This window comes from Aspergillus ibericus (genome assembly GCF_003184845.1).
Source record: "Aspergillus ibericus CBS 121593 unplaced genomic scaffold BO80scaffold_35, whole genome shotgun sequence".
Lineage (NCBI taxonomy): Eukaryota > Fungi > Ascomycota > Eurotiomycetes > Eurotiales > Aspergillaceae > Aspergillus > Aspergillus ibericus.
The window spans coordinates 184,729-203,811 of record NW_020292133.1 but is presented as its reverse complement, the minus strand read 5'-3'; the positions used below and the strand labels follow the sequence as shown (position 1 = coordinate 203,811).

Sequence of the window (19,083 nt, the reverse complement as noted above, 5' to 3'; positions counted from 1 at the left end):
TCACTGGGCGGCTATGAGTTGATGGGTCAGATAGAACGCAAGATCAAGACTCCTAATAGATTTCTCAACACAACAATTTAACTTAGGTATGCTCTAAATCTAGAAGTCGAACAGGCCTGATATCTTTGATTGATTCTGTCTAAGAGCTCACAATTCGTGCTCGTGTATAATGTCATCGTTGAGACGCAGAGTTCGGTGGCTGCGGATACATCGTACATAGCACTGAACGGACAGACAAGATTGATAGGCAGCCGCGAGCAACATGATAAAACAGACAAAAGCCGAGTACGGCGTGGGATGTTATATGTCCTTGCCGTCCAGCACAGGTATATCTTAGTTGTCTATACATCCCTGCGTATCCGTGTCCTGCCCAGACTCTACCCCCGGTATCCCCTCACTGTCGTTAATGGGAAGTCAGTAAAGTCCTGCATGCTCCTCCATACCAACAATTAAACTTAGCAATCCACCCCAGCACATCTCAAGCCCCACCAAAGGTACAATAAGGCAGCATCTCCCGATAAACCAGCGCCTCCTGCCCCGTCACCCCCAACCCACTAGGATCTCTCTTGAGCAGAAACCTCTCAACTTGAATCCCTAATCCCCCCAGTCCCGCAGCCCGACTCCGACGCCGATCCAGCAATCGCTGAGACTGGACATGGACCTGCCTCGCGTGCATCTCAGCCTTCTGGGCCCGGACGACAAATAGACAGCTCTGGAGGAAGAAAGCGATGACGAGGAATAGGATGACTAGGCGCGGATGCGGGAGAAGATTCTCTCCCTCCGTCCCGTGGCTGGTAGCATGGTTGGGATGTCTAGAGACACGAGCCGTGCGTGGGGGACCCTGTCCACGCCATCCCACCCCATAGCGGTCATACGCGAGGCGTTTCTGGGGATTAGAGAGGAGTTCATGTGCCGCGACGACGAGGCGGTAGCGATGTTCGCGGATTGTCGGGGAGAGATCAGATGGGACGGTTTGGTATCGGTCTGGGTGGTAGAGCTTGACTAGTTTGTAGAAGGCGGTTTTGGTATAGGGGTCTCTTGGGTGGAGGCCGAGAATACTGTACGGCGTTAAGTCTAATGGTGATGGCCAGGGCGGGAAAGAGGGTTGTTGGGTATGGTTGGGGTTGGCGTCGCCGTGGAGAGGTCGGATGGAGGGGCCGTGAATGGATGCGCGTCGGGAACGAAGGGAGAGGTGGCTGGATGTGAGGATCGTGGAGAGTGGGAGGGTTATACGTATTTCCATACTCTTTGGTGAGAGTGCGGGGATGATGGGAGGCGGGATTCGGCCTGATCCTTATAGATGCGAGGAGGGCTGGAAGTACAGCATGTAAGTATCGGACCTTGGTTGAAGCACAATCTTGGGTATTTACGGCGCTACGGTCGCGAAGGACATAGATGGTGAACACCCACTCTAGCGACAATGCAGGTTATGCAACGCGATCAACTGCCATTCCGACATTAGTTGCGAGGGTTTGAGGGGTTTTGGCAACCCCTTGTACAACAGCATATGTATCAGCGAGCGAACAGCTGCATGGATGAAACAGCTCATGCAGGTGAGCGGATTTGCGCGCATATCTCGAGCGATTAGATCCATGATGAACAATGATACTAACGTTTCTGCTCTCGGCTCAGGCCAGACGAACGTGTCTATCATCTTCTGTAGTCGCACGCGTATAACCCCTCTTTCTCCTCAGTCGTACCTGGATCCCGGCGATCTACACTGATTGTTTATGCCGCATCCATACCCGACCGCAGGATTTATGCTCAAGTTCTGAAAATCGGGTTGTTTCCTAGACTATGCTCAAGTGAATAACGACAAGGATAATCGTTTTGACATCCTGAGCAAAGGCCGGGGCAGAAGTAGGAAGAGGGTGGGAAGAGGGAAAATGTTTTTGTTCTAGGTAGTCAAGCTAGTTGTGATAGATCGAGTAGGAAAGATATCAGAATCATGCATATTATTCATGCGATGGCCTTGTGTTTTCAGGGGGTTGATCGAATAACAGTAGCTCTAGTACGAAGCAGGCCGGACGTTATGCTAGTGTGTTCCATGTAGGCGAGGATCTAGAATGCAATAAGCTCGAGTCTGATATAGCTTTCCCTGACAACGTGGTGAGTTCGCCACAATTCACAGCGGGAATGTAATATTTCACGAAAAGTTAAGATCAGAAGTCATTAGGAACATGAAGGAATAGAACCTAAATGAAATGGGCATGGTTATGAGATACATTCCTGTGGCGCGGGACCTTCTCCTAGACAACCGACTACCGGAGTGCCTCTCTATGTTCAGTTTGTATGACCTCGCTTTATATCGACCTGAGAATAGAATAGCAGACATGAGACACTCTATGTACGACAAGTAACAGTTTATTTACACGAAGTGCAATTAAGGTCATCGTTGCCCCCGCCAACACTTTCGATGCTATCCCCACAGATTTGACACCTGACATGAGTCACGTAGGACAATTTTGTGGATAGCCCACATTCCTCGGCATTTCCTCAATCATGGACCCACGATTTGCAGGTAGCTGCTCATCGACGGAACAGTCAAGAGATTAATCGGCACAATTAGACTTTGAACCGTTTGCAAAGGAGCTGAGATTGCTTCTTAAAATAATGCCTTTGTCCATGTCTTTATCAGCGAGCATTCCGGGCGGTTGGGGACTTGACATCCCGAATATTGGAATGTGAATGAAGAAAGATACTACGAGGCCAAGAAAATCGGCTAGGGGTAAACGTTAATATAAAAGGCAGCGTATGTTCACTGCCCTGACAACCAGCTCGCGCATCCGAAGCAATCCTATCGATCGAAAACATCATGGTTTCCTTCAAGGCTGTTCTGCTTACGATGATTCCCGCGGTCGTGGCGCAGAACCAGACCCAAATTGTATGCTCAGCCCCAATGTTCATTACCCCCCATTCCTCCACATGAAAGACCCCAACCGTTGCCTGAGTGACCCCCACCAAGAACTAACCAAATACTAGGGCAGCACGACGGAATTCCGAGTCTGTTCCGTGGATCCGACGCCAATCTACGCCGAGACATGCATTGCACTTAACGAAACCGGGTATAGTACCTGCTACGGAGAAAACGCCAGAAAACCCCACACTAACATCACCAGGGCTACCAACATTAGCATTGCTGTTGGCTGTCGTCAGTATAGGTAGGTACGTGCTAGATTCTGGGGAAAATATGATGAATTAATGGGTTTCCGCTGCAGCAATACTGAATGTACCGGAAGCTACAACACGGGAGGGTATCGCCCGGGATGCTATCAAAATAGCCGGTTCATTCAGACCCTTGGGACGATAAGTGGGGCGATCTTCTGCTTTCCTTCCTGAGGGGTCAAGGATGTGATTGAATGGACGATGGTTTAATGGTGCATGATCAATTTGTGGGGCACGGAAAACACTAGTCCATAGGGTTTACAACATGCAATAATTTGACCATGAGATGGTTCTCACTAGAATTTTATGATCCACTGACCAGGATGTGATAGATGACTGCGGCTGTCGAACTGTATACTATGTAAAAGCAGAGATTCTTCCCTGCCCCGGGTCGTTCCCCATCATAAACAAGATTGCCATGGAAGCCGACAACTGACTGGCATAAATCGAAAATTAACAACGAGCCAGATGACCAAATCGTTGGACCCTCGACACCCCGAGAGAAGCGAAAAAAATGTCCTGGTTGCCTAGGCGAGCCCCACCATGCCAACCGACTATTGGCGTGATGATGCCGATCTGGCCGGGAGATGGGGCTGCCGATGCTTGTTCACCGCGCTAGTTTAGGGCATCGCTTACACGCGAGGTTCCAGTCTTGAGCATGGCTCCGTCGGGAATACTCCGAACCGCGCAGCATCATTTAATTGTCAAGATAGTTTCTGAGATGTAAATCAAGACCGGCAGAAGTGGCGTGATTTGCGAGGGGCAGGTAGCAAACGGTGTCGCTGATCGGCACGCCGTCGGACTCCGGGGCGGAATCAGGGTTGCGACCCATTCTTATCACGACAGCCTGTCTGGGGTGCGTTTGCAGAACCGTTGGACCTATCACACCTTTCGTCAAGCCCCATCGGTCTAAATTAGCCCAGCCTGGCCCTCTCGTGTGCTTGCAGCAGCACGATGATGTTATTGCCCCCTCCGATAAGCAAGGGCGGCTAATTTCCGCCTGCGCCTTATAATCCCCGCCTGCCTCCGGGGTCAGGTTGACAGACCAGCCTCGTGCCATCTCCATCATGCGTTCCTCCGGTCTCTACACAGCTCTGCTGTGCTCTTTGGCCGCCTCTACCAACGCCGTTGTCCATGAAAAACTCGCTGCTGTTCCCTCGGGCTGGCATCATCTGGAAGATGCTGGTGCCGATCATCAGGTCAGCCTGTCTATTGCGCTAGCCCGCAAGAACCTCGACCAGCTCGAGTCCAAGCTGAAGGCCGTCTCGACTCCCAGGGAAGCTCAGTATGGTCAGTGGCTCGACCAGGAAGATGTGGACACGCTGTTCCCAGTGGCCAGCGACAAGGCCGTCATTAGCTGGCTGCGCAGTGCCAACATCACTCACATTGCCCGCCAGGGTAGTCTGATCAACTTTGCGACCACCGTCGGCAAGGCCAATGAGCTCCTGAGCACCACCTTTTCCTACTACCAGAACGGCTACTCCCAGAAGTTGCGCACGACGGAGTACTCGATCCCTGATCATTTGGTCGACTCGATCGATCTCATCTCCCCGACGACCTTTTTTGGCAAGGAGAAGACCAGTGCTGGCCTGGCTAAGCGATCGTACAAGATCGAGGGCAACCATGTGGCCAAGCGCTACAACTATTCAACCTGTGCCGATCTCATCACTCTGTCTTGCTTGAAGGAAATGTACAACTTTGGCAACTACACCCCGAGCGCTTCATCCGGCAGTAAGGTCGGATTCTCCAGCTTTTTGAACGAGTCGGCGTCCTATGCCGATCTGGCCAAGTTTGAGCACCTGTTCAATGTTCGTCACCAGGAATTCGCCGTTCAGTTGATCAACGGCGGCACCAATGACCAGAATGCGTCGACGGCCTCGGTGACCGAGGCGGACATTGATGCTGAGCTGCTGGTCGGCGTTTCTCACCCTCTGCCGGTGACCGAGTTTATCACTGCTGGCACACCGTAAGTTTAACCCCCAGATTTGTTGACGATGCTGACCGCGTAGTCCTTTTATCCCCGATCCCGATGAGCCGAGTGCTGCCGATAACGAGAACGAGCCCTACCTCCAGTACTACGAGTATCTGCTCTCCAAGCCCAACTCGGCGCTGCCTAACGTGATTTCCAACTCCTATGGCGACGATGAACAGGTAGGCTGACCTCGAGCATATTCGAGGGATACTAGCTGACAGAGGTAGACTGTTCCGGAATACTACGCCAAGCGAGTGTGCAACCTGATCGGCCTTGTCGGTCTCCGCGGTATCAGTGTGCTGGAGTCTTCTGGAGATGAGGGTACGTCTACTATCTGATGCCCTGCCCAACCGTGACTAACACAAACAGGCATTGGATCCGGCTGCCGAGCTGGAGACGGCACCAACCGCCCCCAATTCAACCCCATCTTCCCGGCCACCTGTCCGTATGTGACGGCAGTCGGTGGCACGATGTCGTACGCCCCTGAAATCGCCTGGGAGGCCAGCTCGGGTGGTTTCAGCAACTACTTTGAGCAGGCCTGGTTCCAGAGAGAAGCCGTGCAGAACTACCTGGCCCACCACATCACCAAGGAGACCAAGCACTACTACTCGCACTTTGCCAACTTTAGCGGTCGTGGATTCCCTGATGTCTCAGCCCACAGCTATGAGCCTGCGTAAGTAGACTCTGTCTTCTGCACGAAGGATATATGCTAATTGGAACAGGTACGAGGTTGTCTGGTATGGCGATCTGTATGGATCCGGCGGTACCTCCGCAGCCAGCCCGGTATTCGCTGGCTTGATCGGCCTGTTGAATGATGCCCGTCTGCGCGCCGGCAAGCCCGCTCTGGGCTTCTTGAACCCTCTGCTCTACAGCCAGGGTTACAAGGCGCTGACTGACGTGACCCTGGGTCAGTCGATTGGTTGCAACGGCATCGACCCCCAGAGCGACGAGGCGGTTGCTGGAGCGGGCATTATTCCGTGGGCGCACTGGAATGCCACTGTGGGATGGGACCCGGTTACTGGTCTGGGTCTTCCTGACTTTGAGAAGTTGAGGCAGTTGGTGCTGTCGTTCTAGCCTAAGACGAATTATGAGTGTATAATATGTGATGACATATCATTGTGATGCGATTGATGATGCTATCCTTGTTCTCCATATCTTGCCGAACCGATGAACTTACTTCAGTAACTGCTGGGGAGGCCGGTCTTTATGATAAATTAATAATTCATTGAGAAGGCTATCCTTGCATCGGTCTTATCTTCACACGGACATATCTCCGCTTGGTTTAGTTAAGCGCCAGGATGACTCAACCCACGAACCCCTTTCATATCCAACCCATAACCACTATCTCTACCACAATAACCCCTGTCAATCACATGCGAACCCCAACCCAAGACAAGCCCGCGGCAGTACCCGACTCCTGCAAAGCCTCTCTCTAGATATCAGACACCGAATCACCAAACCCTTAATTCTCACGCACGAGCACCCCTACAAGATCTGCATTAGCGCGATGCACCCACAAGCTGGAAACAAACCCCTCACGGATCTGATTGGCGCGCGACTCAACACAGCCGGACGTGATTCCCAGAATAGGAATCAGCGCGAAGGGGCCAGTGCGAAGAGTCTTGGGCGACAAGGCTGAGGCTCAAACGGTACACATCACCTCTTTAAAGGGAGGGTACGTGCCATCCCCCGTGTTCCCCCCATCCTTCGCATTTATCCAGTCCATACCCACCTGAGACACTGCGGTACACAAAATGAACCCTCTTATAATCGCAATCCTTCGCGCCTTCCAGGTACATCTGCCCCCACCATTCCATCAACCAACCCTGACACCAGGAATATAGCTCGTCTTCTCCGTCGTCGTCCTCGGCATCTCCATCTCCCTCGCCAAAGGCCAACACATTAATTCCGTCCCCGGTGCCACCGGCTACGCAGCCTTCACCGGCGGTCTGGGCACACTCGCGTCTCTGATCGGCGCGGCAGCGATATTCATCGAGTCATTCCAAACGTTCCTCTCATGGGCGATTGATGGATTAGCGTCGTTGGCGTTTGTTACTGGGGGGATTGTACGTCCCACCTCTCCCCTCTTCCCCCCCATCATCATATCCAATACTAGTATCCACATGCTAATAGGGTAAATATAGATATACGCAGTCTACCTCCGCAACACAAACTGCTCGAACCAGCTAACCTCATGCACCAACTCCATTATCAATGGCGGGTCTTTCAGAGATGGCAAGAAGACGATCTGTTGGTATAGTGGGGGAAAGTTGAATAGTCGGTGTACGTCGGCCAAGGCGGATATGGTGTTTATGTTTCTGGGGTTTGCGGTTTGTGCGGCGGTTTGTGGGATGGTGTTTTTGAGGAGGAGGAAGGGGGGGTATGTTTAGATTTATCACAGGAGTGGTGAGGGGGATGGTTTGTTTGTGAGGGGGGTGGGATATATGTGTTTGGAAGGAGAGTAATACACGCACTTAATCACAGTACTCTAACTACTACTATAACGCATCGAAAGGGACAGGTCAACAAAGACAAGATCCCAAACTCTGTAAACTATAATCTAGTACCACATATAAACTGCGAACACCCCATCAAAACCCAGACTTAGCATGCGAGAACGGACACGTAGCAATCGCCCTCTCTTTGATAACATCCATATCAACCCTCATCTCCTCCACCCCTCTACCCCTCTGCGGCTCCGGTCCAATCGTCAGCAAATCATATCCCTGCGGCTGATACCGATCTCCACGCGAACCTGGGACCTTTCCTCCGAGTATCCTCACCAACCACGCACCAGGTCCCCATCTGGCCCAGAATCTCGGCTGCATATACCACGGCTGCAAACCCTTTCGATCAAAGTAGTATCGCTTTGTCGTCGGATCTGCTGTCTCATGCACGATCTTGACGGGAGAAAAGCGTGGGAGAGACAAATACCGCAGGAATACCTTTCGAGTTTGTCGGATACATCCCAGTATGAACAACAGAACTGGACCAGGTTGTTCAAGCCTACACGACATCAGCACCGATAACCCCATAACCCACCTCACAACAGGGAGAGATACTAACCACAGAGCCCCCCTCATAACCCCATCCACCTGCGCCGCCAAAACCCTCCTCACAACCCCCCTCACGAAACCCGGCACCTTCTCCAACCCCCCATCCACATAAACCCTCACATACCGATCATTCGTCTCCACCGGCCTGGCCACATCCTCTTCATACCGCATCGTCCACTCACATAACTCCTTCGCAAAATGTAATCCATCGCGCCAGCCTTCCTCATGCGAAGAAAGCGAAGTAAAAGGGATATCCATATCTTCACCGAGGTTTTTGTGGAATATGCCTAGAGCACATTTCTCTACATCGGTTAGAGAACGCCATTCGTCGCGGGAAATCACGGTGAGGATCTCGGAGAGCCCGTCGCCGAGGGTATGGAGGAGGTCGGGGTCGGTGATTTTGTGGGCTGCGCGGTAGCGGGCGTGTCTTGTTTTGTTCCATTTATTTCAGTAACTGGGAGTGTAACGAAGGTGGTGGGTGGTGGTCAGCATACAGATAGTTCATCCTCGCCACAGCCATTATATACCGATCCGAGTCTCTAGGCTTCGACTGCACCTCCCGGAGAAGAACCTCCGTGTCTACGGCGCGTTTACCCGAATTACGTTTATTGTTTTGTCCGGTCGCTGCGAAGAGTTGGGACATGGTTGGGATGCCTCCTGCCTGAAACAAAACCAAGATTCAGCATTGTAAAGAGGGTGATACTATGAGGATGGGATGATGATGGTACCTTGAGCAGGGCGATCCTCCGAGCTTTGCTAAAGGCGTATGGAAATTCGAGTTCTTGGAGTTGAGTGATGATGGTGTGGGCTTCTTGGGTTGTCATGCTGGATAGTGGTCTTTTGCCGTGGAGGAAGGGGGCTTCGATTGCTTGCTTTCGGCGGTAGCGAAGGAGTCGGACCGTGGTGATGTAGGCAGTGAGGAGGAGGAGGAGGAGGAGGAGGAGGAGGAGGAGGAGGAGGAGGAGATGGTCCAGTGGTGATGGGTCCATAGGGATTGGAGACAGGTGAGTGGGTTTGGCATGTTGGTAGGCTTGAATGGGAAGTAGATGAAAGTGTGGTCGATGGTTATAAGCAATGGTGGACTGAGACGAGGATTGAATGACTTGTCCAGCGTATGTAGAGCACTGAGGCAACAGATCTTTATATGTTGAAAAGTTGTCAGATTTGTTGGGAAGAGAGCTCGAGGCAGATTAACCTGATATTGTAATCCCTTTAAGGTAGTCGATGTGGATCGCCACGATCACTCTTACCGGCCAATCATTATATTCAGGGGATGGGGAAAGAATCGAAACGAAGTAAGATAGCTACAATGTTTTGAAATTAAAAATCGGTGGGCGTTTTAACATGTGTCAATCCGCCACAGAAGCAGTACCTCGTTTAGATACCCGAAATGGAGGTATTGAAACAGCATATATCATGTAAATTGGATAATCATCCAATACGCTTCTAATACAACATACAAATACTGGGAGCGTACATCAATAGTTGCAACGTTAAACCCTTCTCCGCAATGCCGATTGAAATGTATTTTCAACATCAGCGCGCCGGAATCCAGGCGCCCGGCCCAAAATGGCCATACCGCGAAGTAATCCTGGTCTTGTTATGGATAATCTTTAAACATCGGTCATGGGTGATAGCTCACCTGTTGAAAAAGCCTCCAGGTCGAGTACGTAATGTGGTGATCGTCGAGGCGATGCAGAGACGTCGCTCCCTATAAGTTTTGAATCCTGGAGCCTTCTTGCTGGGAGGGAAAGCTTACCAGTGTGGGAGACACCTGGATCATCAGTGCAAGAGCCAAAAGTACTCACATAATGACTGCTACCATCATGTGCAGGATTCACTTCGGCGACAAGTGGATGCACGCTAGACCCATCTATATCCACCCCTCTAGCTCTCAGATACCCCTCCACATCTTGACAATCAAACCATTCGCCGCCGAATCCACAAAGCTCAAGATGCCTGTGGGACTGGGATTGATCGGCGAAATGTGGGCTATTAGAGGCTTCGGCCATAGGTAAAATACCCAGTATCCTCCGCGGGATTCTCGCCCCCGAAGGATAGATAGGGTTCCCCGCTTGGTCCACGGCCCGATAGTGGGTTCCTGCTCCCCCAACCGAATAGAATGGTAGCGACAGAATTTCGAGACAATGCCCTCGTGGCGAGCTCACCAAATCTCTGAAGAAGAGATACATCTTGGCCCTGTCTCGGAAACAGGGAACAAGTCGGAAAAGTCGGAAGACCTCCAGTGGATGAGCGTGAGGGTCACTGAATATGCGAAAGGCATGTTCCAAGCTGGTCCGTTTCAGTCTTCGGGTAAAAGAGCTTTCTAGGTATGAATATGTGTAGGGGTCATGTGCCCCGATAGATCGAACAATCGGTTGCACCGATCTCACATGCTTGCTCCTGGTAGCCGGTGCTGAACGTTGACTATTTTGCCCAACTTCTAGAGAGCATGTGACATCGGATCGGGGAGACGCATCAAATGTGCCACATGACTGAGTGATTATCGCTTGGCCACTAGCCAAGAGGTCATTGGAGCAATGGCCTACACATTCGTCATGATCAGGTAGGCGTGGCACGGACGCTGACATCTCCCTCGATGGAAACTCAGCGCCGCTGGATGCTTGCATCACCTCAGCCGGCGCTGTAGGCAGTAAAGCAAGGATACTATCAAGGTCATCGACAAGTCCGGGATGTCTACCTTGCAGAATCGACTGAAGAGTGATTCTATAACCTTGTAGTAACTCTCCAATTCTACTCAGGCGCTGTTCGAGCTCAGCGACAAGCGTCTGCGCTTTTTGAACAGTTGCTTCTTTTCTCTCTCGATAGCCTTTCTGAGCACGTCTAATTTGGCTTCGTCGAGTCTGTGGGGCGTCAGATGTGGAATTCACGATTTCATGTAGACGAGATACCTCTGACAATTTAGCAGCACCAGGTTCAGTGAGCCGAGGCCTGCCTGCACTTCTGCGCGAAGATCTCCGTTCGATTGCAGGCTTTGCCGATTGTGTGGACATTGTGACTCTGGAACAGAATGATGAGAACTAGTGGAAAGTATGCGCTCTTCGCCTCGGATACAGCTTGAGAAACCGAGTCCTGAAGTGGGGATATGCGGTGGCGTCTGAACGCGGAACTTGATTTTCTACACAAGAAGCACCTCGGACACCTTAAGCAATGAGCAAGTCATACGCTGAGGAAGATTCAGGGCTGTAGTCACGTAGAACCTTGCTTATTTTCTAATATTCTTCCTTTATCTCCCATGCACGATGTGTTTGAGGTGACAGAATTGGTTGATTACATTATCAGCTCGGATAACCACAATCGCCGATCCCGAGCCGAGGTCCACGTGTGGTTGGTTGAGTAGTTGAGAATCTTGGACAGCACAACGTTGAGATTTTCTGAGGTAGCCTCATGATTAGTTGGCTCTGGTCTCTAGTTCCTATCAAGCCCTTAGATATAATGCACTTGCCTACAGCTGTCTGTGCTGTCAGATAGCAAAGGTGTGACCATCTAATTTCTGTAGCCCATTGATAAGGTGACGGGTTCTGGCGATCTCCAGAATATATTCATACCATCAAAGGCTCGGACAGCCATTGCACAGCGAAACAAAAATACCTCTATCAGCAGATGCTTGAATAGATTGTTTTGAGGACATAGTTTGCAATTGATTGCCTTCTGGGTGTGTTGATCGAACCATCTCGACCAGTTCCATCTTTTATAATTCCGCGGCTCTAGAATGAGTAACAAGTACTAGACTGTTGGAGGCCTTCTGGCCATCCATTCCCGTTGAAGCCCCTAGGTATAATTAAAGACTAGACAAACGGAGAAGGTTGTTGGGCGATATTGCTTATTGGTTAGATCGTGTAAAAGGGAAAGTAATACCAAGCGGGTTGGTCATGCAAGATGAATTGGTCAATGTTCGTTCCATGCATTGTTTTTGGGTCATGTGAGTAGCGTTCACTAGTAGTAATTACGTTACAAAATTCTATCAATGATCTGAGAATCCGCTTGAAATGGTTAGGGTATGCAATCTATGGTTATCCCTGCAGCAGTCTGCAGAAGGCGGCGCCAGATCTGAGGTAGGATAAAGAAAAGCCACCCGACCTGCAAGATCTCTGTTAAACCAGGAGATCTTCACTGGTATCTATACTACACTGGGATCTTGTTTGTAGGGCACAATGGACTTTATCGCAGCTTCTGCTGTAGGCTTTGGGGGATCCAATCCAGGAGTATGCTGACCGTCTGGGGGATAACTGTGATGACCTAGTTGGAAGGATGCGCGGTTTGTAATATTAATGCCAAGGTTCTCAATGCAACCACTGTGCTGCATTGTGCACCGGTCAGTCTTGCCCCGCGGAGATACTTACCAATATTGCTACAATGTTCATAGGCTTACATGCGCCTGAATATCCACTAAGAGTCCAACTCAGGAATACCTGTGCTAGCGCTCCCATGACTCACGGATCTCTCTTGTGTTGTAGTCTATACAGTATTCTGTCTGTCTGCCGGAACCAAATACTTTCTAGCCGAGAAACGATGTCGGAGAATATCATCTCAATATTCTCGGAAGGTATGCCTTTGGTCCACGTTTCTGACCATCTATTGGAACGCGTATGCTCCACTCAATTATTAAATTCCAAGGGATCTCATACAGACCGCTACTTGCCCCTATATCTACCATATGTAGCCTCTAACTAGATCTCATCATCTATCTTATTTACATCTAGTAAGTCGCCCCTGAGCAGCGGACCCAACCGATATTCTCACTGCCGATGAATGGTCGCCCTACGGTGGAGCCTGGCCGGGGACCCTGGGGGTTAATATAAACGGCCCGCCACTCCACAGGCAACAATTCGATGCAGTCCACCCACGAGTAATCTCCACCAGCCAAGCATTGATAAGTGCTGACCATGGCGCACACACCACATTGCAGTAAGCCAAACGCAACAGTTGACGAACCTCGTGATTTTTAAGCAAAATGAGGTTCCCTACCGGCTACATTATTTGTGCCGCAATCGGCTTCGGGCTCCTAGGAGCTGCCAAAGGGCTGGACGAGGGTCTCATCGCTATTACCGTGAACCTGCCGTCATTTGTTCGTGAATATGGTCTTGACGCAAGTGACCTGAGTGCCGCCGCCAAGGCAAATCGATTGTCGAACATTACCTCGATGGTTCATCTAGGGAGCTTGCCTGCGGCCTTTCTCGCCTTCTTGCTGAGTGACTTTATCGGACCACTCTGGACAATGAGGCAGCTATGCTTGCTCTGGATTATCGGTGCGATCATTGTCATCACATCGGTAGGAAACTACAGTCAGCTCATTGGTGGTCGCTTTATCATGGGATTGGGGATGGGACAGGCCGGTATCATCGGCCCCATTTACCTCGCGGAAGTGGCACCCACAGCTTGGCGAGGACTACTCGTTGGAATCTATGCATCGTCCGAGTATATTGGAATCCTGATCGGAGTGAGTTCTATATTCATCTTCGATACTTCTTGCTGATGTGGCCAGTATTTTGCAGGGTATGGCGCCTCTCTCCACCTATCCGACTACAGCGACCAACAATGGATCATCCCCCAATCCTGTCAGATCATGTTGGCTGGCGTCCTGTTGCTCTTCTCGGTTGGTTGTGTCGAAAGCCCTCGGTATCTGTGCAAAGCCAACCGCACCGACCAAGCCGCCCGTGCTCTGGGGCGGCTGCGCCGACTCCCCTCGGATAGTCCTAGCATCGTGGAAGAGGTACGGGAAATCCAGAGGCAGGCAGCCGCCGTACAGTCGAAAGAGGGGCGAAGGTCACTACAACTACTGGAGCCGTGGAAGCTGCTGTTCGGACAGGCTGCCAATAGATACCGACTCTTATTCCTGCTCTCCGCGCAACTGCTCAGTCAGTGGTCAGGAACGAACGCCATCACCAGTAAGTCCCCCGTTCCTCTCTGAACAATTTACTCACCTTGAATAGCCTACGCTCCCAAATTCTTCTCCCTGCTCGGAGTAACCGGCCAGTCCGAAAAGCTCCTGAAAACCGCCATTTTCGGCGCCGTGAAACTCGCCGCGGCGCTAATATGCGCCATCTTCTTCATTGATCAGATCGGGCGGAAGCGGTCGCTCATGTCCGGAATTACTCTACAGCTCCTTGCTCTCCTCTACATTGCCATCTTCCTCACTGTGACATCCTCGCTGAGTGTGGACACTCACTCAGGGGCTGCCCACCGAGCAGCCATTGCCGCGATCGCGTCTATCTACGTGACCGGCATCGGATACGCCTTTGGCTGGAACTCGGTACAGTATCTGATCAATGCGGAGATGCTTCCATCATCAGTGCGTACCCTCGGCACGAGCATACTGATGTGTATTCATTATGCGAATCGGTTCGCGCTTACCAAGGTATGCCTCACCCCTGTTTCTCGTACGAAGGGTGGCTTACTGAGAGTCTAGGCGGTCCCCACCATGATGCTAGCCGATGCCCTCCAACCCAAGGGCACATTCTGGTTCTTCTTCGTGGTCGCGTTTCTGGGATTTTTGTGGGGAATGTTTCTCCTGCCGGAGACGTCGAGGAAGAATCTGGAGGAAACGAGCGAGATGATTAGATGAGAACTATCGTGATATTGTTAAGGCTCTCTCAGGATGAGGTTCCTTTCGTCCGATACTTGGCCAGCCCCGCCCCGAGCTATGTTCTCTTCTGCAGTCCATCGCGATTCCGTGGGGAAGCAACTTGAAAAAGTTTTGCATTTATTTCTATATATGCAACTATACAGACTTGATTTTCTAGAATCAACGTAACCTTCCCTATTTGGATGGGGCCACTTTAATGAGGGCGCTCAGGGAGTCGCTTACTGAGTATTTCTCATCACTGGTCAAGGCTCTGTGAGCACTCAGTATCTATTCAGGATAGGATTAGTTATTAATCATATATACTCTGAGCTGCTCATACCTTAATATTCTATATTATTAGCTTGATGATAATACTAAATTGACTGTCTCTATAATGCCTATCTTCTTTAATCTATATGCACTATTTAATATAATTATAATTTTGATAGTCATTCTGAGACTTTCCAGTGGTAAAATTCCCTGGGCTTAATTAAGATTATTCCTAATAGCTCTAGTAAAAATATAAGAAGGATGTCTTTGTTACGCTTTCATGCTTATCAAGTAACTGATATCTTGTTTCTTTTGTTTTCTCAACCTATCTCATATATATATATATGTCTGCTCTCTTACTATTTGTATTTTGATTCCTTTATTAACTATGGGTAGAAAGAACTTTTAGCGCGGTAAAGATATCTATAAGAAACACTATAAGTATTATTTTATTTCCGGGTATATTTCATGAGTCTATAAAAAAAAACCTCTCTTGTCACGGTGCAACCTCCCAAGCCGGGAAGAGAGGAATACTACCGAGTCTCACCGCCTAGCACGTGACCCCAGACATGGTTAAAAGCCACCTACCCCCTGAACCCCGTCCGTAGCCTCGAGCTACGTCTTGTCTATCAACCTATATATAGCTTGACCAGTAGCCAGCTCAGCATCCAGTCAGAATCCTAGTCGTTATTATTATCCAGACCCCGCTCGCCCGCCAGAACCCGCTATCCTACCACCCCTACCTACCCGCACCTTGACATTATGTAGATACTAGAAACTAGCACTAGGATTAACTATTCTAGAAATTATCAGAAAACTGGTACAGCCTGGTAACTATTACTGAGAAAATTAATTATGCATTCTAAGTTTAATTATGTGATAATATAAAAGTCTATCTTATCTTCTATCCCAATAAACTCTGCCTTCGCGATACTTTGAAGCTGCTGCCTGGGCAGATCTTAGACTAAACTCTTTTATTAAAATTAATAACTATACTGAATGGGAGATGGAACAGATCTTAAAGAGCTATTTATAAATAAGAATTTTATAGTATTACGTTAAATAGGTAGGTTCTGATGAAAACGACCGTGTGTAATATCCTACTAGTAATTTTAAGAATATACCTTTTGTGATAGGATCTACTTGTCAGGATAGAAGGCCTGTCGACTAGGTAAGGAACTGGCCACTAAATGCATAGGATTCCACTGATAATGACAAAGGTAGCCTATATCCACGAGATAGACTGATCCTTGAAGGATCAGTAGTCTAACACTGAGGAGCGTTGCCTTATAGAAAACAGGGAGGTTCGGAACTGCTACCGATGACCTTACGACTCCTATGACCACCCCAGCACGTCACCCTGAGGACCTTGATCCCACTAGCTGGGCTATTATGCCACCGAACGTCAGTCGGGCCGGTGCCGATAAGATAAGGCCTCCATCCAGACCGTTCTATCACACCTTTCTATTTACATGACTTTCATGCCCGCTACCCAAACCACCCCGGACTGCCTAAATGACTTCCTATATGGATCACCGCGGTGGAGAACGACAAATTTACTACGGATCACGAAGATGATAATATTTCTCTAACTGAGGACAGTCAGGCCTAAACAGGAGGGTGATGTGACGGCGGCTCTATTTAAGATTATATAACCATGGTTATTTCATTTATTTTACTATCGTTTTCTTTAAGTGAGCGCCCATAATACTTCCTGTTTTCCTTTTCTCCTCCTTACGCTTAAAGTTCTAGAGTAGTTAGCACCAATACGACCTCATTTTGCTGTGTCGAACGGCCGTCTCATACCCCGCGGCGAGGGGTTCTGAATGACTGGCTCTCGCTGTTCATGTTACATCGAAGTCAGCCTGGATCATTGATGTGACATGGGTAAGCTATATGTAACGTTCCCATCATTGTATCAATGAGTCATCGAGCGTGCGATTGAACAGGATCCGGAAGTCTTTATGAATGGTGTAGTACCCGCTATCAAGTCTCTTCGAAACATCACTCCGGGAGGGCGACTCGCAATGATGGACGCACTTCAGTGAATCCATCTAGCAACGATTTGTCGGTAAGAAGCGGGTCAGCAGGCCCTTTTTCGATTCATCATGACCATCCCTTATCATTGTCGGGACATGGGTCTGGCCTTTATGGCAGCTGTGTGCCTCACGGCTGCGGCTCCCTTAACTACGGAGTCAGCCATCCACGCGACGTACAACATGCCACTTAACTGGACCCAAGCAGGCTTCACGGCAAGTATATCTATGGGGTCACCGGCACAAAGCCTTGCGGCTTTCGTTGACTGGACCTGGATCGGGCACTTTGTGGTTACGACCACCTGCTATGGAAACTCCACGGGTAATGGAGATGACTGTCTGAATAGCAGTCAAGAGCGTTTTTACCAGTCAAATTCTAGTACCTTCCAACCGCTGCCTTCTGAAAGGTCCCTTCATTGGAACCCCAACCACTTCTTCTTCACGAATCCCATTGATGCCGACATCGCCCGTGAGGTGGTCAAAGTTGGACCCGTCGAGGTCAAGGCGACCATTCAGGCATTCGATGCGCAATTCGATGCCAGACAGATCACGTTCCCTTTTTCTGCCGTCTTAGGGTTCTCTCCCGCGTTTTCTGACGATATAAAGAATGGTGCGTACCGAACGATAAATACCACATAGTCAATTACGTGGATTAACGCCTAACAATAGCATCTATCCAATCCCCTTTCTACCAGGCTTATGAGGCCGGTGCTTGGAACAACACACAAACTGGATTTTTGTACTGCTACGGCACCAACACGAGCCCCTGTAATGGGTCTGACGGGATTCAGACGCTTGGAGGGTACCGAGACGACCTTGTGCATGGTGAGATCGAATGGCACGACGTCATCAAGTTCCCCCTGGTAAATGATATTGATTTCATATACCAGCCGCCTATTTATAACTACTGGGCTTTGGAGCTCTCTGGGTTCGCAATCGGCGACGAGGAGCTTGCTGTGAATAAAAGCGCTGGCGCAGTCTTTGACCATGCCAGCTACGGCCGTGGCGCCCCTGTGTCGCAAGAGGGATACAAAAAGTTGATCGAGACGGTGAATGCGACAAAAGCATGCCTTAAGGATTCAGACCAGCCCAACAATGCAAAGCAGGACTTCTACAAGTTTTCCAACAGCGCGTTTGATGAGTTGGAACCTCTCAAGTACAGATTCAGTGCATCCAACCGTGAATGGACGATTCACCCATATGACTATGTGGTCCCTCATCCCTTTGAGGCAGAGTACTCGATCTTGAATGTCCGTGCGCTGGGATGGGATGACTTTGTTATTGGAAACTTTGGGGAGACATTTCTGATCGATAAATATACCATCCTGGATTTCGGCAACCCTGAATCATCATCTATAAGAGTCGGCCTTGCGGATGCAAACTATGACCCTTACCCATGGCCCGTAGACCGAAAAGGCTACGGCTCTGATACTGGTCAACAAAGACTCGGTGGCTTTGGCGCTGCAGATGCCTATTATCCTCGTGGCCATAGCCAAATGCCATTGGGCTCCAAGGGTAAAATGACTGGCCTCTAGAAGGAGTGGAAGGAATTGTTCTCAGAAGTTCGGCGTTGGAAAAGGAGCACACTTAGTGATGCAGCGTGATAGTTGAAAGATTATGTGTTTTGCGTTCCAGTGTTTCCATTCCTTCTCCATGAATATTGTGTCAGTCCTTATTTGCTGCCAAGCTGTTCTCACCCTTTTATCTACCAAGCTGAGCTGCCAACTGTGTAGGTATGTAGGTCATTTTAAGCGCGTAATACGTAAGTTCACATTCAAAAAAATGAAGATAAAAAAAAAACAACCTCGCCCTGGCCCGTGAGAGCCAAATCTGGTTCTGACGTCCCCCAGAGACTAGACATACGTTTGGCAATGCGTGTACTTCTATACTCCCTGAGTACATGATTTCATAGAACTCACCAATCTGACAATAAAACATACCTCAACCAGAGAAAGGTACTGTTGAATTTGATAGTATCTTATGGCCTCTGACATAAGG

General features: G+C 49.6%; 8 protein-coding genes across 8 annotated transcripts; 5 read left to right on the top strand and 3 right to left on the bottom strand.

Annotated features, from left to right (window-relative positions):
- Positions 1-478: 478 nt before the first annotated feature.
- On the bottom strand, positions 479-1,243 carry BO80DRAFT_447388 (J domain-containing protein; the record flags this gene model as incomplete). The annotated part of the gene is made up of 1 exon (XM_025721603.1): positions 479-1,243. One exon carries the CDS (start codon positions 1,241-1,243, stop codon positions 479-481), a length of 765 nt encoding a protein of 254 aa, XP_025572837.1.
- A 1,543-nt stretch (positions 1,244-2,786) lies between these two features.
- On the top strand, positions 2,787-3,465 carry BO80DRAFT_412408 (uncharacterized protein). The gene is made up of 4 exons (XM_025718020.1): positions 2,787-2,884; positions 2,983-3,065; positions 3,120-3,161; positions 3,219-3,465. The coding sequence occupies exons 1-4, from the start codon at positions 2,816-2,818 to the stop codon at positions 3,337-3,339; spliced, it is 315 nt and encodes a 104-aa protein (XP_025572836.1). The 5' UTR covers positions 2,787-2,815; the 3' UTR covers positions 3,340-3,465.
- Positions 3,466-4,217: 752 nt separating this feature from the next.
- BO80DRAFT_427326 (S53 family peptidase) lies at positions 4,218-6,371 on the top strand. Its single transcript, XM_025719978.1, has 5 exons — positions 4,218-5,131; positions 5,175-5,316; positions 5,365-5,458; positions 5,507-5,810; positions 5,860-6,371. Exons 1-5 carry the CDS (start codon positions 4,233-4,235, stop codon positions 6,209-6,211), a joined length of 1,791 nt encoding a protein of 596 aa, XP_025572835.1. The 5' UTR covers positions 4,218-4,232; the 3' UTR covers positions 6,212-6,371.
- Positions 6,372-6,786: 415 nt separating this feature from the next.
- On the top strand, positions 6,787-7,563 carry BO80DRAFT_387399 (MARVEL domain-containing protein). The gene is made up of 3 exons (XM_025717054.1): positions 6,787-6,930; positions 6,982-7,203; positions 7,282-7,563. The coding sequence occupies exons 1-3, from the start codon at positions 6,892-6,894 to the stop codon at positions 7,525-7,527; spliced, it is 507 nt and encodes a 168-aa protein (XP_025572834.1). The 5' UTR covers positions 6,787-6,891; the 3' UTR covers positions 7,528-7,563.
- A 165-nt stretch (positions 7,564-7,728) lies between these two features.
- BO80DRAFT_436907 (uncharacterized protein) lies at positions 7,729-9,182 on the bottom strand (the record flags this gene model as incomplete). Its single annotated transcript, XM_025720981.1, has 4 exons — positions 7,729-8,143; positions 8,204-8,620; positions 8,688-8,854; positions 8,922-9,182. The coding sequence occupies 4 exons, from the start codon at positions 9,180-9,182 to the stop codon at positions 7,729-7,731; spliced, it is 1,260 nt and encodes a 419-aa protein (XP_025572833.1).
- Positions 9,183-9,634: 452 nt separating this feature from the next.
- On the bottom strand, positions 9,635-11,583 carry BO80DRAFT_157704 (uncharacterized protein). Its single transcript, XM_025713838.1, has 4 exons — positions 11,106-11,583; positions 9,953-11,057; positions 9,836-9,904; positions 9,635-9,784 (listed from the first exon to the last, which is right to left on the bottom strand). Exons 1-4 carry the CDS (start codon positions 11,205-11,207, stop codon positions 9,687-9,689), a joined length of 1,374 nt encoding a protein of 457 aa, XP_025572832.1. The 5' UTR covers positions 11,208-11,583; the 3' UTR covers positions 9,635-9,686.
- Positions 11,584-13,134: 1,551 nt separating this feature from the next.
- BO80DRAFT_387395 (general substrate transporter) lies at positions 13,135-15,095 on the top strand. Its single transcript, XM_025717053.1, has 4 exons — positions 13,135-13,654; positions 13,700-14,102; positions 14,148-14,572; positions 14,624-15,095. Exons 1-4 carry the CDS (start codon positions 13,169-13,171, stop codon positions 14,777-14,779), a joined length of 1,470 nt encoding a protein of 489 aa, XP_025572831.1. The 5' UTR covers positions 13,135-13,168; the 3' UTR covers positions 14,780-15,095.
- Positions 15,096-17,157: 2,062 nt separating this feature from the next.
- BO80DRAFT_479719 (uncharacterized protein) lies at positions 17,158-18,684 on the top strand (the record flags this gene model as incomplete). The annotated part of the gene is made up of 3 exons (XM_025723313.1): positions 17,158-17,261; positions 17,493-17,695; positions 17,755-18,684. The coding sequence occupies 3 exons, from the start codon at positions 17,158-17,160 to the stop codon at positions 18,618-18,620; spliced, it is 1,173 nt and encodes a 390-aa protein (XP_025572830.1). The 3' UTR covers positions 18,621-18,684.
- Positions 18,685-19,083: the final 399 nt, after the last annotated feature.

Bases quoted from the DNA above. Each gene is read 5' to 3' on its own strand.
- BO80DRAFT_412408 (XM_025718020.1), top strand. From the start codon at position 2,816: ATGGTTTCCTTCAAGGCTGTTCTGCTTACGATGATTCCCGCGGTCGTG. The intron at 3,066-3,119 runs GTATAGTACCTG...TAACATCACCAG, and splicing joins ATTGCACTTAACGAAACCGG to GGCTACCAACATTAGCATTG. The intron at 3,162-3,218 runs GTAGGTACGTGC...TTTCCGCTGCAG, and splicing joins GTTGGCTGTCGTCAGTATAG to CAATACTGAATGTACCGGAA.
- BO80DRAFT_157704 (XM_025713838.1), bottom strand. From the start codon at position 11,207: ATGTCCACACAATCGGCAAAGCCTGCAATCGAACGGAGATCTTCGCGC. The intron at 11,058-11,105 runs GTATCTCGTCTA...GACGCCCCACAG, and splicing joins GTGCTGCTAAATTGTCAGAG to ACTCGACGAAGCCAAATTAG. The intron at 9,905-9,952 runs GTAAGCTTTCCC...CAAAACTTATAG, and splicing joins TCCAGGTGTCTCCCACACTG to GGAGCGACGTCTCTGCATCG.
- BO80DRAFT_387395 (XM_025717053.1), top strand. From the start codon at position 13,169: ATGAGGTTCCCTACCGGCTACATTATTTGTGCCGCAATCGGCTTCGGG. The intron at 14,103-14,147 runs GTAAGTCCCCCG...CACCTTGAATAG, and splicing joins AGGAACGAACGCCATCACCA to CCTACGCTCCCAAATTCTTC. The intron at 14,573-14,623 runs GTATGCCTCACC...CTGAGAGTCTAG, and splicing joins ATCGGTTCGCGCTTACCAAG to GCGGTCCCCACCATGATGCT.
- BO80DRAFT_387399 (XM_025717054.1), top strand. From the start codon at position 6,892: ATGAACCCTCTTATAATCGCAATCCTTCGCGCCTTCCAG. The intron at 6,931-6,981 runs GTACATCTGCCC...CCAGGAATATAG, and splicing joins CAATCCTTCGCGCCTTCCAG to CTCGTCTTCTCCGTCGTCGT. The intron at 7,204-7,281 runs GTACGTCCCACC...GGGTAAATATAG, and splicing joins CGTTTGTTACTGGGGGGATT to ATATACGCAGTCTACCTCCG.
- BO80DRAFT_427326 (XM_025719978.1), top strand. From the start codon at position 4,233: ATGCGTTCCTCCGGTCTCTACACAGCTCTGCTGTGCTCTTTGGCCGCC. The intron at 5,132-5,174 runs GTAAGTTTAACC...CTGACCGCGTAG, and splicing joins TTTATCACTGCTGGCACACC to TCCTTTTATCCCCGATCCCG. The intron at 5,459-5,506 runs GTACGTCTACTA...TAACACAAACAG, and splicing joins GGAGTCTTCTGGAGATGAGG to GCATTGGATCCGGCTGCCGA.